Consider the following 14,889-nt stretch of genomic DNA (forward strand, 5'->3'; position numbering starts at 1 on the left):
TGATGGCGCAGATCTCGCCGGCTTGGCGTTGAAACGGTAGGCGTCTTTAGCCAGAAAAAGTGCTCCCAAAAACACTGTTGTGATATGATTGGCCCAAAGGTGGCGAGCAGGTAGAGGCATGGCCAATCGGGGTTGGAGATATTTAGTGTCTGATGTCGTCACTGCTTCTGATTTGTGGGTATTTTATCAAGCGCCATTTTGATTGGTCGGTGTTTTTATCGTAGAAATCCGGTCCCAGCACGTTGTCAGCCGCTAGTGCGGAGGTAATTCAAAGAAATCCCTCCTTACACAACCTACAGTTTTGATCATTGACCCACGGGTAAGTCACGTAGGATTTAAAAAGATATTGATGCATAAAGAAGTTAATTAATTCGTTTGTGGTGTATGAACGTGAATCTTGTTGGATTTACAGCGGGTTTCTTATTCAAGGATACGTCTATAGTCTGGCTTCACACTGCGGCTGTGGCCTTAGCTTTTAGCTCAGCCTGATGGCGTCTAATACGACTCAATCTATATTTCAAAGGTTTTTTAAGGGATCATTTGCTGCAAGAACCGAGCAATTATTGATTTCAATTCACACACTTGGTGAAATATATATTAAGTCATTTTTTCCCAACAGTGGGATTCACTTTCAATCTCCTGATAACCCGTGTATCCCCCACACCTCTTTCACCGGCTCCTGAATGCTAACCGGTAGAATCCTAACCTTGTTAATGCGCGGGTATAAACGATTTAATCCAATTCGCTCGTACGGATCACATTGCACATTATTTACACATGTATCGCTCCATACATGTAGAGCTGGCTTGATATGATACCGGGCCGGGTGGTCGCTGGGGAGTCCCGGACACGTGCTGGGCTGGTCGTGGGATCGGATCTGTGCCTAGCCTAGACCGGGTACATTAGCAGGCCGGCTAACATGCTACATGTGATTTAATTGTACACGGGGTATATCACGTATGTTGGCTTGGTTCTGTCCTTTGGTGGGGATCGGCCCATGACCAGGACGGTGTTTATGCTTTGAGGGGATCGTGTAAAGTATATCATGGCCTTTGTCTGGCTGCCATGCTTGCACGTAGTCTGATGCATGCTGCACGTATCCTAATTCACGGGTGTCGTTGATGTGCTGTTGAACGTGTACTGATCCGTTTAGATGGCAAGCATTATTTTTTGCATCCCTTGTCTGTTGGCAATGTCTGGGTTTGGCAATCACCTGGAGCTGGACAAAGCTGATGAGGGATTGATTGTTTAAAAATACAGCAGATGGTTAAGTGTGAACAGGTGTGGTCCTGAGATTAAGATGGTTTTGGCAGTAAAATGTATGTTGGGATCCTGACGTTTACTGGTGTAACGTTAAATTTCCGAGGTAACATAAATGGGTTTGTTATGGAAATTCGTCAGGTTGTTCTTCCTTTAATTGTGGCTCTATTGAAACGAGTGTCCCCAAAACCCTGGCCCAAGTCGCCATAACACGAACCTTTGTAACTGGCTACTGGGACACGGAAACCGAAAAGGCACAAGTAAGCCGTGTTTCTGCCTGGACAGACTTGTCAGAGTATTAGGTTGTATTCAGAGTGGGCTTTCTGGTGTGCCCTGGTGCTGGAGTATGAAAGTGCAATCAGACATCGGCTGTGATGTGGAAACACAACATTGCACAAAGCCAGAGCTTATTCAGGCCTCAACCTAAAAATATGAATGCAGTCATCGGCCTGTGGCACTCTGCAGCCATGAAGGCATCATATACTGTCAGAAAGAGCCACATTTTTAGTTACTTTGTTGTTGTTGCATTGATTATTCTGTTAGGACATTCGAGGAGGTTGTTTGTCATCTAATGTTGTCAGATTAAATTGTGTATCAGTAGGACAATTTACCCCGGACACTCCAAGAAAACCGTTATTTCAAAGGTTGTCATAGCAACCGTAAATGGCTACAACCAACCTTGGCTTGAGCACGTTTTAAACCTTTTTTTTCTTCCTGCTGTCAGTTTTCTGCTCCTAATCAGATATGGTAGAGCTCAAGGTGGGATTTCAACTGACTCCAATCCCATATTATGGTTCTTGTTCACATGGTAATGAAGTTGCACCAAAAAAAGGGAGGCAACTTTGCAGAATGTCCCATATTTTACATGTCCCTTTTAGAATATTTGGGTATGGTCTGATTAAACTGAAATATTACACAGGAGTGTGAAATATATGCAGATGACTCGTATGCAAGAGTGTTAATATGGATGCTGGGGCGTGGCCGAATCATGGCAGGGTGTTCTGGTTGCTTGTTGGGTCTACTATCCTGCCTTATGTATAAAGGCATAAAACTCAAGACAGATCTCTATAGATCTTGGCTCCTTATCAGAGCAGTGAGCTTGTTGCCCCATTACATTAAGAAACATCAAATATTGTTTTAATATATTGCACATAATGTCGTGTTGCATCCCTAAAGCTGTTTTTTTAATTTTTTTTATCTCCCCCTCAGACTTTTCCAGCTGACCAAAGAAATGGTGATGGAGAAGCCCAGTGCCCAGCTAGTGGGGCGGGAGTTTGTCAGACAGTACTACACACTCCTCAACCAGGCTCCCGACTACCTGCACAGGTAAGAGCCTCGCCTGCTGCACAAAGAATGACCAGGCCCCACCAAAATTAGCAGAAGAATACATAGTCGATTAAGCAGATTCCTCTCTCCAGAGTGACTTGTGCTGCACAGCCAAGTTCCAAAACACTGAACCAAATGCACAACAACTTGATGTGTCTAGTGTTCTAGAGCAAGTTTTTTGAAAAAAATAGATTTAATGTTTTGTTTTTCACATCAGCTGAAAAAAAGTTTAATGTTTTTCACATCAGCTGAAAAATATGGACCTTTTGTCCATTAAAACAGAGCCAGTATTGGAACATACAGATGGATTGCCCGAATAACGGGAAAAAGCTCAACTTTTGCAAAAAAAAATACATTCTGAAGGAACTGCTGAGCTATGTGGCGGCCTAAAAATGTCCCATCGTACTGTAAAAGGCTCCATTAAGACAAGCATGGTGTTTTTCAACATATGCAGATGCAACCAAGATAATGGCCAGCATGGCCTGCCATCGGGGAGCATGTTGCAGATATTTATTGTGGATGTAAAGATCTGTTATGAACGGCTCCTCTTCCTCTTTTTTTTTTTTTTATCTGCCCAGGTTTTATGGGAAGAACTCGTCGTACGTCCACGGAGGGCTGGATGGCAATGGAAAACCTGTGGAGGCTGTTTATGGTCAATCTGTAAGTGGGCCGTTCTCGCCCCAGCACCTCTGGGTGACGGGTCTGAAATACTGCGCTGCAGAGCTCTTCCATTTTGCCCATTCCTGTGTCTATAAATCAATTTTCTGTCTTTCTTTCCATTTCTATTCCCCTTTGTCTCATTTGATCCTACCTTTTGTTCCTTTTACCTTTTTCGTCATTAATTTCCAGCCGTTATCTATGTTCCATTATCTCCTTGTCATCAATTCCTCTTTCTCAGTCTTTGCTCTTGCTCTTCTTTATATCCCTTGAGCTTTCTTTTTTTCTCTTTTCATCTGTTAATTTCCTCTGTTTCGTCTCATCAGTTGTTTGTGTTGACTCTCCCCGCTCCCCTCCAAGTATGTTCCATCATATTGAGTCTGCTCCCCTCCCAGTATGTTAAACCATACTGACAGTTGTTCCAGAACATTCCTTGGCATGACTTCTCCGGTCAGACTCCATATATGGCTTTCCCCGCAGTTACCCAGCGTCTAATCCCCGACACTCGCATGTAGTACCAGAACTCATGTCTAGGATGATATAGTAGTTCTACTAGGTCTCCATCTTCTTAGCTCTGCTCCCTTAACTGTTGAGCCAGTCTAGCTGGCTCAATTCCCAAGTTCACCCACATTTGTATCCCCACCCCACAAAAAAATGATGTTAAACAGAGAGATTGCCTGCCAAGGCTGCCGAGACAGAAGCCATTAGGAAAAATGAATTATTGTTAAATACTTTCTAGCACATTTGAACACCATCAAATAGACAGAAATATGCCATTCACACTGAAATAGATTGACCAAATGTTCTGGTCGAAACCCAAGACTCATCAACACTCCTCATTCCCCCCCTCCAGGAGATCCACAAGAAGGTCATGGCTCTGAGCTTCCGTGACTGCCACACTAAGATCCGGCATGTTGACGCACATGCCACCCTGAACGAGGGCGTGGTTGTGCAGGTGATGGGCGAGCTCTCCAACAACATGCAGCCCATGAGGAAGTTCATGCAGACCTTCGTCCTGGCACCCGAGGTCAGTTGAAATCCCTTCCACGTCTGGTGACTCTGGATAAATCTAGGATCACACTGGTTTAAGGCTCCTACCCACTAGGAGACAAACCCCTCATAATAAGGGGGGGCGTATTCAGGGTTGAAGTCATCCGATTGGCTGTTGTCTTCGCTTAAACGACTGCTTTAGAGGGATGTTAATAAATCAGCTATTATACAAATACCTTGCAGACCTCCATGTGAGTGGACTAGTTCCTGTGAGATTTGGTGTGTTTTGAGAGGAGGCTCGGATAATCTGTCGGTAGTCTTCATGCGTGTACCCCCACATGTTCCCAGTACTATGGACCACAGACTCAACAGCAAGGCAAGACTGATCATCTAGACCAGTCCTTTTAGTGTGTACAACCGGTCCCATCTTTAAAAGTCACCTAGTGGGCAGCAACCTTTAGTAAGAAAAGAAGGAAGTATGGATATAAAGTCACTCTAGTTTACCAGAACAATACGGAGAGCCTCCTTTCTAGAGTCAATATGGTTAACTAACACAAAATGCAGACATGGATCCAGATTCACTATGGTTTTGTAAAACAAAAAACAAACAATCCTTAGAATAGACCCAGATGCACATGGTTTAGTCAAGCTATATGCAGGCCATGCTCCAGGGCAATGAAAAAACGACACCAACTTTATTACTTGCATTAAGGAATTCCAGGACTACAGTTATTAACCTCAGCACATTATCCTCAGCCCGCGATGAGTGACTTTGAGCCGTTGAGGGTTTGTTGTGTATTAAAACTTGTACCTGTCCATACAGAACCAGGCTAATGCACATGTTCTGCCCACAGGGAACCGTTCCAAACAAGTTTTACGTCCACAATGATGTGTTCCGCTACCAGGACGAGGTGTTCGGCGATTCAGACTCGGAACCCCCAGAAGGTATTGTACCTGCAGGGTCATCTCTGATCGGTTTGAGGGGAGACCTCACCGGGCACCAATCAAGGTTATAATGGAGCTGTGGGGTTTTGAAGGCAGTGTGGCTTTTATTTAATTTATTTATACATCTTTTTTAACAACCTCAATGCACGCTGGTGATGGATTTCATGATCCGTTTCTTTGATTCAGTTTGCGTCGGTCAGTTCATTAAGAATCGTTTGTTAGTTCGCTCAGTTGTGTTTCCAGTAGCGGTGAATCATGGAATGCATGGATCTCAGCTGAATCAGACTCAGCTCCTCATCTCGTTCTCATTCTCAAATGAATCACGATCGTGCAATGGTGCAAACAGTCATCAATCAACACAACATTAACTTAGTTCCTTTCAGCTTCATGTTCGGAATCGGTATGTTGTTGCCCAGGCCCCGCTCTTCACCACTTAATACAGTTAGTGAACGAACAACGACTCGCGAGTCAGCGTCAGCGACTTGGGTGGGTCTGGGAGTCGAGTCCCGGAGAACGAACAAGAGAACTGAAACGTTGAATCAGGTCCGTTCGTTCTTGTTAAAGAGTCGTTCATTCAAACTGATTCGGTCGCGAACAACCCACCACTAATGCACGCATGCACACAGTGCATTTGAAAGTAAGTAAAGGAAGGATACGAAAGTTTGTCGGTTAGGTTTGAGTGAGGTAAAGCTAAAAACATTTGGGTTTGATCAGTCTTTGGTTGATTCTTTGATCGTTGGAGCCAAGTGCATCTGGTCTAATGACGAGTCAATCAACCAGCTAGAATGATTTTTTTGAGAGAACTTGATTACAACAAGTCTTGCAAATCAAGTGGAAAATAAAACCAGGGCTCTGGCTTTCATCTGTGGTCAAATAAAACACCTAAACCTCAAAAGGAGCCTTACTGAAAACCTCAACTCTTTGTCAGTTGAAAGTGGTTACATTTCAGTCAGTGTTATTCACAAGTAACATGGCAGGTTTGTCTACAAGAGAAGGCATTGGTTGCTAAAACATGATCTCAACTACTGGAATGGCTGTCTTTATTTCGAAAATGTGTTTTTGACTCTTGAAACGTGGTCTTTCTTCAGAGTCTGAGGATGAGGTGGAGGAGCTGGAGGAGCGCGTTCCCTCCCCCGATGTGGCCCAGGATGAGACGTCTGCCTATTACGACCAGAACCCCTGGTAGGGAGCCCTTTAGATTACAACTGCTATACTGTTAACTGTTAGTAATGGCAACACACTCTTTTATCCAAATCTACATAGTGAATGTGTGACACAAGGAATGAGATGAGTATGAAGGGTTTTAGATGCTTACAGGTGTACTGGATTGAGTTTAAACCCAAAACAATCCTGGCATACATCAGGACCATCCTCTCCTAAACCCGTTCTACCAACAGTCTCAAAAGGCAAAATTGAAATAAACACTTTGTACGGTCGAGTATCAACTCCTACTATTGGTCGAACCCAGTTCTATTATTTTTGGATTGTGTCGGCTGAGCTGCATGTCCGATCAATAGCCTCTGTTCCGGATCACTGACGGGCTATTCCCTGCAGCCCAGAGCCGGTGGCCCCCGAGGAGGAAGAGGAGCTGGCCATCAGCCCCGAGCCCGAACCAGAGGCCGACAAGGAGGCGGAGTCGGGCCCCGTCGACCTGAAACAGGAAGTGGTACTGGAGCCGCAGGCGGAGGCCCACGCCGCCGAGGAACGGACGGAGAAGAACCCCACCCCCGCCCCCGCCGCCGCAGAACCCGCCCCGACGCCCGCCGAACCCGCCCCTGCTGCCCCCGAGGAGAACCGGGTACGCTCAATGAACTGTTCTCATCAATGCGTAGCTTTGTGTCACTTTGTGTTGAGGTGTTGATGTAACCACCAGGCGGTTTGTCATGTTGAGCCCTTTCAAAACCTACCCAACAGTGCCGTCCCAAATGTCCACTTAAATATAGTTTCTAGAACTTTCCGTAGATGGAAATCTAAGGGACAACTCCCAGATGATGTATCTTTATTGTCTAAGGTTGTGAAATGACACGTTTCCTCTTTGTCCTTTGTCAGCCGTTCTCCTGGGCGTCGGTCACCAGTAAGAACCTCCCCCCGAGCGGCGCGGTGCCAGTCTCAGGAATACCGCCGCACGTTGTCAAAGTAGCTCCCGCTGCGCCGGTAGGTCCACTGGGGGTCCTTGTGTAGCACACGTGCGATGCTGCTTGAAAGCCATTTGGAGTTGAACTCTCTAGTTCTAGAAATGCCATGTCGCTTTAGCCGTTATTCGGACCAATGGATGTTTTTTTTGCTCAGCATGTGCTTTCCCAATTTAGCTTTAAATAATACTGTACTGTTTACCTCTCTATTGAGTTGATTGCTTTGTTGATGGTTCCTTGCTTTCCTTTGTTTCACCATAGTAAATACATGACAAGTCTTCACCTCGATCTCTCAATCACTCCCTCAGGCCCGAGTGGAGGTGAAGTTGGAGTCTCAGACAGCAGCACAGCGGCCACAGAGGGACATGAGGCCCCGAGAACAGAGGCCTGGAGGGCCCCCGCCGGTCAACAGAGGGCCACGGCCAGGTACATGGCTCTCGGCACCTTTTCTCTCTCAGATCTCTCTCTCAGCCCTCATCATCACAAACTGCATCACTACATTTTGAGAATACTGCAGTGAAAAAAAAAAATGAAAAGTGCATACTGTTGCATCAGGCAGGCGATCTCGCCAACAAGATATTTCTGTCTTCCTGTCCCTCTCCCTCTCTGTGTCCCCGTCCTGGTGTCTTGTATCACATATATCCAGTGTCTGAGGGGATCACTGTCTCACCTTGAATTAACAAGCTAGCGTCTCGAGTGAAACTGTGATTGGCGGTTTCTGATGTGTGTGTGTGTGTGTGTGTGTGTGTGTGTGTGTGTGTGTGTGTGTGTGTGTGTGTGTGTGTGTGTGTGTGTGTGTGTGTGTGTGTGTGTGTGTGTGTGTGTGTGTGTGTGTGTGTGTGTTTCAGTGCGCGAGGGCGAACCGGGTGAGCCTGAGATGCGCCGGATGGTCCGGTACCCCGACGCCCATCAACTGTTTGTCGGAAATGTCCCCCACGATGTGGACAAGTCGGAACTCAAAGAGTTCTTCGAACGTAAGTTCCGGCCATTCTCTCGAGTTACTGAAAGTGGTTGTCAGGCAGTGCTGAGACACTAAGCTTACCGGAATCATGTAGTGTGTTGGTTAATTGAACCGTATTCCCCCTCCTCTGTATGTATGTAGAGTATGGTACAGTCCTGGAGCTGAGGATCAACAGTGGAGGGAAGCTACCAAACTTTGGCTTTGTGGTGTTTGACGACTCTGAACCCGTGCAGAAGATCCTGAGCAACAGGGTAAGATGACAACAAACAAACTTCTTTACGGTCTCAGCAGTCAACTGTCAGGGATGTAGGGGCGGCAGTAACTCGGTAGGTAGAGCGGGTTGGCCGGTAACCGCAAGGTTGCCAACTCGATCCCCAGCTCCTCCTAGAGTGTCGAGGTGTCCCTGAGCAAAAAGCACTATATAGATGCGGCCCATTTACCATGTAAACACGGTGGAAGTTAAGTGCTATGATCGAGGGGTTTAAATAACATCCTCTACCCTCTCTCTCGCCAGCCAATCAAATTCCGTGGTGATGTGCGTCTCAACGTGGAGGAGAAGAAGACCCGTTCGGCCCGGGAGGGCGACCGGCGGGACATCCGACCCCGGGGCCCGGGAGGCCCCGGGGGCCCCAGGGAGAGAATAGGTGGAGGTGGACCCCGCGGGGGCATGTCCCAGAAGCCCAGCTTCGGTTCCGGCCGGGGCGCGGGCCCCGGTGAGGGCCGCTACGCCGGGCCCCGCCAGTGAGGGAGCCCTTAGTGTGTGTGTGTGTGTGTGTGTGTGTGTGTGGTGGAGGAGGGGGCCCCAGCCTGAGATAAAATACGACCAGGGGTTTACAATTGTTTCCAAACGTTGTTTTTTTTGTTTTGTTTTTACTTGTCGGGTACAGCAGGTAGAAAGTTGGATCACAGTACAGTAAGCATGGAGTCGGGCGCAGCGTCAAGCCAGTCCAGCGTCAGAGGGAGTGTTAGTCTCCGTGGCGTCAACCCCTCTCCCGCTCTCGACTAGCCTGGCCCGAGCTCCGCCACCCCGTGGTATTTGGTCCGGAGGTTCTACTTAGTATTAGACCCAGGTTCGGTTTGAGGGCCTCTACTACTCACCCCCCCACCCCCCCCAGCACCTGCTGAAGTCTCCATTCAGTCTCTCTCCATCTCTCTAAAGGAAGATGGCTGACGTTCCTTCCCCTCCCTCGTTCTACAGCCCTCCCTCCCTTCCCTCCATCTCTCACAGATCACCTGGACTTTCTCCGTTTTATTTTTGTTTCTTTTCTCTTTTTTTTTTTCACGCTGAACTCAAATTTGTTAAGACGAAGAAACAAATTTCAAAACATGCATACATGGGAATAAAAAAGGATAAATAAAAGCCAAAACTACTTGAATTGGGGATTTAAGAACCCAGATGTGTTCGCGTTCTCTCCCTGTTTCTTAAAGGAACGTGTACTTTACTGCTTGAGCAATCCTGTGTATTGCTGCCTCCATGTGTCTCGGACGGACCTGTCCTGTCTGTCATCTATCTGGTTTGAGAAATGGAACTGTTGAGCTGTTTTTGTTTTTGTTTTTTTAATTTAGTGGTCTGACTCGTAAAGGCCCCGTTGTTGACGGCATTTGAATGAGTCCTGGAGCATGTATCAAATCCTGTTAGCCTTCTACTACCGATGCACTTCATCAATTTGTCATGTTTGAGAAAAGAAAAAAACAAGCTTACCCGCCGATGAGAGAACTAAATAAAGTGATTTACTGTTCTAAAAATGTGTCTTGTGAACTAATTTGAGATTTGGGGGGGGTTGTGTGTGTGTGTGAGTGGGGTCTTTCACAACCTCTAGTTGAGCTGATAATTCAAACAATCTCAATTACCCCATTTATTGGTATAGAATTGGTTGGTATAGCAAACCTTTATCATAATATATTGGAGATAAAAGGACTCCTTGATTTAGAAGCTTAACAAATTATATCTTAAATTGATTTATTTTATCCACATGTGAGCCTACCACATGACCTTGGTGGTACATTTTGAGTAGAACACCATATTTTAAAGATAATAGAACACCTAAAAGATGGTAATTCCTTGGAGTAAACAGGAGTTAAAAAACATGTCATCCCTCAGCCGAGAGGAACTTGATCATTGGAAAGAAGAGCATCTTAAAACCTTCATCTTGCCAAGTGACTCGGTGATGCAGTTCTTGCACAGTATTACTGCAGTACCGTACAGTACTACTGGCTTCTTAATGGCGCATGTAGGACAGCGAGTCGTTTTGTCGCACTCCGCAGGGACACACCAACTTCTGTACTTTTATGATTCAGTGAGTATAAAATCCCTCGGGACATTACTGTCTGACCTAATGTATTCGCTCGGCCTATGTGTGTGTACGTGAGAGATGTTTGTGTGAACATGTGAGCGTGTTTTCTGTGTGAGGTTTGTGTTTGTTGTGTACGGGTGTTCGTATGCGAGAGATAAAGACAGTGTGTTGATTTGACTACATGCCCCTGGGGCATGTAAAAGAGGAAAAAAAATAGTAAATTAAATAATTCTCACACACATCAATGTCATATATGAATATGTACCACATAAACATTTTGTGTTGTTGCCTAATATAGTAAGGATTATAATCTATGATGTTGAAAGTGGTAAGGCAGAGGGACAACTTGGTGCATTGTGTCATCATGTGGTGGCACCAGACGCGACCTAATTTGTTCTAGATCTTCAATCTAGCTTTTTCATGTGTGATGTGTGTGTCCAATGTTTGTATGTGTGGGAACATGTGTGTGTTTGTGTGTGTGTGTGTGTGCAGGCAGCCACTACTGGAGCTTCAGCCTAATTTGTCTTTGTGCACTTTCTAAAAATGAAACAAATACAACTCAAACTACTTGCAGAGAGCAAGTATTACTACAAAGGAGATGTCTCTACTCTGGGAAAAATAGTGACTCTCTTTCTGGTGAACTCTCTGTCAAGCCCAAACATGATTATGCAATATAATAATATAATTCTTTTTTTTTCATTATTTATTGTAATGTTAACAAAGACATTGTGTATCTATTCAATTTTGCACCATAACATCATTTTATTTAATCACAAGCCGGCTCAGTGACTTGTCAGGTTATAATGTCAACATGTTAATATGTTGTTGTTGGCTTTAATAAATGCATCGTGACATCGAGTGAAATAAATGGCATTTACTTTCCAGAGAGCCACACATTGTACATCACTTTAAATGAGATGCAGACAGTGTTTTGGGTGTGTGTTTGAAAGAGAGTGGGTGTGTTTGTATGTGTGTGCGTGTGTGTGTGTTTGTGTGTGTGTTTATGTGTGTGTGTGTGTGTGTGTGTGTGCGTGTGTGAGAGCTTGCAGGTGTTTAGGTGAAAAATATATGTTCACCAAGAAATCAGCCCCTGATCAGTGCAGCGACTGGATCAACATGGCAAACAAACCAAAGCAAACTATTTTGTAGCTCACCCACCCCACAAGGTGATGTTGATGTGCAGAACGACAGAATAATCAGAGAATGAACACAACCTGTGGCAAAGATTTTTTCATATTTTTTTTAATACTTTTTCTCGTCATTACACAGATCCTCTAGTCGAGTAACAGAAGTTATCAGATCAAACCCGACAATCTCGACAATATGTTCAAAAACAGGTAAAGAGATTTTTGTTCAGAAAACCTTTAATCGTTAATAGAATTAGTATTATGACACATTTCAATAAATATTTTGATATATACAGAAACAGCAGAAACGCTACATTCTTTTTTCTCTTCAAATCGCTTCACTTTTTTTGTACAAGCCAAAAATATCTGCCATTGTATTGATATTCATGCAAAATATTGAGTGTTTTTTAAGATTAATGAAAAATAAAACGGATTTGCTGTACGTTTTCCCATCCTGCTTCGAAGTGCACTCATACTCTGAGTTTCGTAAATTGCAAATTAAACGGGTCTACTTTGTAACAATGCGTACACAATAAAAGCAAATAAAGCTAAATTAAGGCCATTCCAACGTGTGCAAAAGAAAATAAATTAAATATTTCTTAACGATAATATCATCAACAATTTCTTTCTTCACTGCAGTATAAGAAGACACCGTATTTCACAGTGGCCCTCAGTTCCATAAATAGAATAAAACTCCAACACAAGCCCCGAAAAAAAGGAATCACTAAAATCGATAAATCATACCATGCTAATTGATAAAAATCGTGTCTAAACAGAAAGTCATAAGCCCCGCTCCAACCCCCTTGGCCTCCCCAAACGTATTTATTTTGTTTAGTCGGTACATTTCACATTGAAACTTTACCCTTTAGAAACCCAGCTGCTAGGTCTATCTTAGCATGACCCCCCCAACCCTACACACGCGTGTACACACGCACACACACACACACACACACACACACACACACATTACTATCACACCCCACCCTCTTCCCCAATACAATTATTAACAATTAATATGCAGATGAGGCCTACAGGTATAAGCTCAATATTTTCTATGAAAATTCGCTGCTGATGAAGTCGTCATGGAAAATGGCGGTTGAATGAATGCACAATATGCGTAGGTCCTTATTCATTTGCATATTCAACCCCATATGGCACAATAAGATATGTACGTATGCTTTAGACAGGGCGGCTAGGGGAGGAGATGGTGGGCTCTCCTCCTCCCCCCCGCCCTGCAATGTTTATGGCACGGAGACTCAGATATGAATCATTATAATTGGAAACTGCACTTTAGCTCATCGCCCACACGGAATCGCAACCGTCAGCTGTACGGGGTGACGCAGGCCACTCCAGACCCCAGTCCTCCGCCTTCCCCTCCTCCTCCTGGCATATTGAATGAAATGCATAGTTTTGGCAGAATCGATTACCTCATCCCCATCCCCATCCCAGTTCCCCATCCCCCCGCTCCCCCATCCCCACCGGCCACCCCCCCACCCCCATCCTCCTCCACCCCCCGGTTGTAATGCTGGAATGTGGGTTAGCTTAGCTTCTCGTGGCTAATGGGTCTTATGCTAGCTAGTGTGGCTTAGCCCTTGGGGTAACTTCTACATGCTACTGGGGAACCGATGCAAAATATACATTTATATCGAGGCAAATCCTGTCTTGTGTGGCACAGAGCAAGTATAAATTAAACATTTTTTTCATATATATATATATCTATATATAAGAGCTCTTTCTCGTTCCACCCAAGGAGTGTTATTGAGCACTATAGTTCATACAGCTATAAATAGTCTTAATTGTGTTTTTTTTATCTGCAAATAAAAAAGTTTTTTCTGGCAAATCAGCACAACTTTGAAAAGAAACAAATGAAAAGGATAAAAGTAAAATAACACCCCTCTATGTTGGAAACAAAGAATAATAATTTCACACATTAACAATGACACGACTTTGTTCAACTCTTTTTCCCAACCACAATCTGTTGTCCCATTAAAAAACGCAAAAATAAAAAGAGGAACCTTCAGTTACTAATATAACTTATAACATAACTTATCACCACCTCGCAACGATCCCATGAAGCTGTGGAAGGAGACTAGTGGTGGGAGATCAACATCACCTCTAGGTTGTACGGCAGCCATGTGACACCGGGGGGGGGGGGGAAAGGCAATGACATTTATATCAGAACCACCAACGAAGTAAACAAGTCTTTGGTTCGCAAAGAAAAAAGAAGCACAGTTGCACTGCAGGAGCAGGGGAGGATGTCTGAGTTGGCTGGAAAGAGACAAACTGAAACCAGGCGAGAGCTGCTGCCCTGGAAAAGGCCATGCCAGCCTCAGTCTGCAGGCAGGCGGGTAGCCGTAGCCCCGCGAAGCCGTAGCGCCCTGCGCACACCCTCATCCCCCTGCAGAGAGAAGAGAGGAGAGAGGAGAGGAGAGGAGGAAAAGAGGAGAGGGAGAGAAAGGAGAGGACGAAAAGAGCTGTACTTTCTGCTCGTCGTTTCCTTGGACCGCAGAAAGCTTTTGGTAACTCGGAGCTGCTGCTGCCGGCTGGTCTCTGCTCAGGAAGTTTTTTGGAGTGTTTCTGTCGTTTTAGCCGTTTTTTGTGAACAAGAGGTTCCGCGTTATCCTCAGCACCCCGGGCCTGCCGCCGTGGCCAATATGACGCTCTTTAGCAAATTGAAAGCCGAAAAGCTGAATATTTTTTTTCGAATTGCATATATTATTCTTTGCATAGAGAAGCCTGCTGCAAAGCAAAAGAAAAGTAGAACCATCAAAATATGAATATGAGCGTTATGATAATTACCGATTCAGGACAAACAATGTTTGCGAATCGAAAACCACGCTTAGTCGCGTATACGCACCAGCATATCTTCATAGCTTTTGTTACCATGCCGATGTGCGTGGTAGGATGATATGGTACATTTTCTTTATTTTATCGCATTCAGTGTTTGTGAATACTGCTGAGTGGCTGGAGAAGGTGACATCACAGGTAAGTAAGGTACGACAGTGATTTCTACTCCTCATCATCAACTAATCAACTAATCTAGACCGGGATGGAGGCGCTATCTGGCTGTGGTGGGAGGGGCCGTCTGGCTGTGGCTGTGGGCGTGTAGAGGTCAGAGGTCACATTTAGAGGTCAAAGCATTTGAAGCAGAAGGATGTAAACTTCGCACGTCTCAGGGATGGTCTCCACGAAAACGA

General features: G+C 44.9%; 1 protein-coding gene across 1 annotated transcript; it reads left to right on the forward strand.

Annotated features, from left to right (window-relative positions):
* Positions 1–229: 229 nt before the first annotated feature.
* On the forward strand, positions 230–10,011 carry g3bp1 (GTPase activating protein (SH3 domain) binding protein 1). Its single transcript, XM_084468978.1, has 12 exons — positions 230–319; positions 2,470–2,586; positions 3,165–3,246; positions 4,097–4,270; positions 5,088–5,178; positions 6,267–6,360; positions 6,733–6,976; positions 7,228–7,332; positions 7,619–7,736; positions 8,159–8,284; positions 8,413–8,522; positions 8,786–10,011. Exons 2-12 carry the CDS (start codon positions 2,492–2,494, stop codon positions 9,014–9,016), a joined length of 1,470 nt encoding a protein of 489 aa, XP_084325104.1. The 5' UTR covers positions 230–319; positions 2,470–2,491; the 3' UTR covers positions 9,017–10,011.
* The last annotated feature ends 4,878 nt before the right edge of the window (positions 10,012–14,889 follow it).

This window comes from Micromesistius poutassou, assembly GCF_964030765.1.
Source record: "Micromesistius poutassou genome assembly, chromosome: 6".
Classification (NCBI taxonomy): Eukaryota; Metazoa; Chordata; class Actinopteri; order Gadiformes; family Gadidae; genus Micromesistius; species Micromesistius poutassou.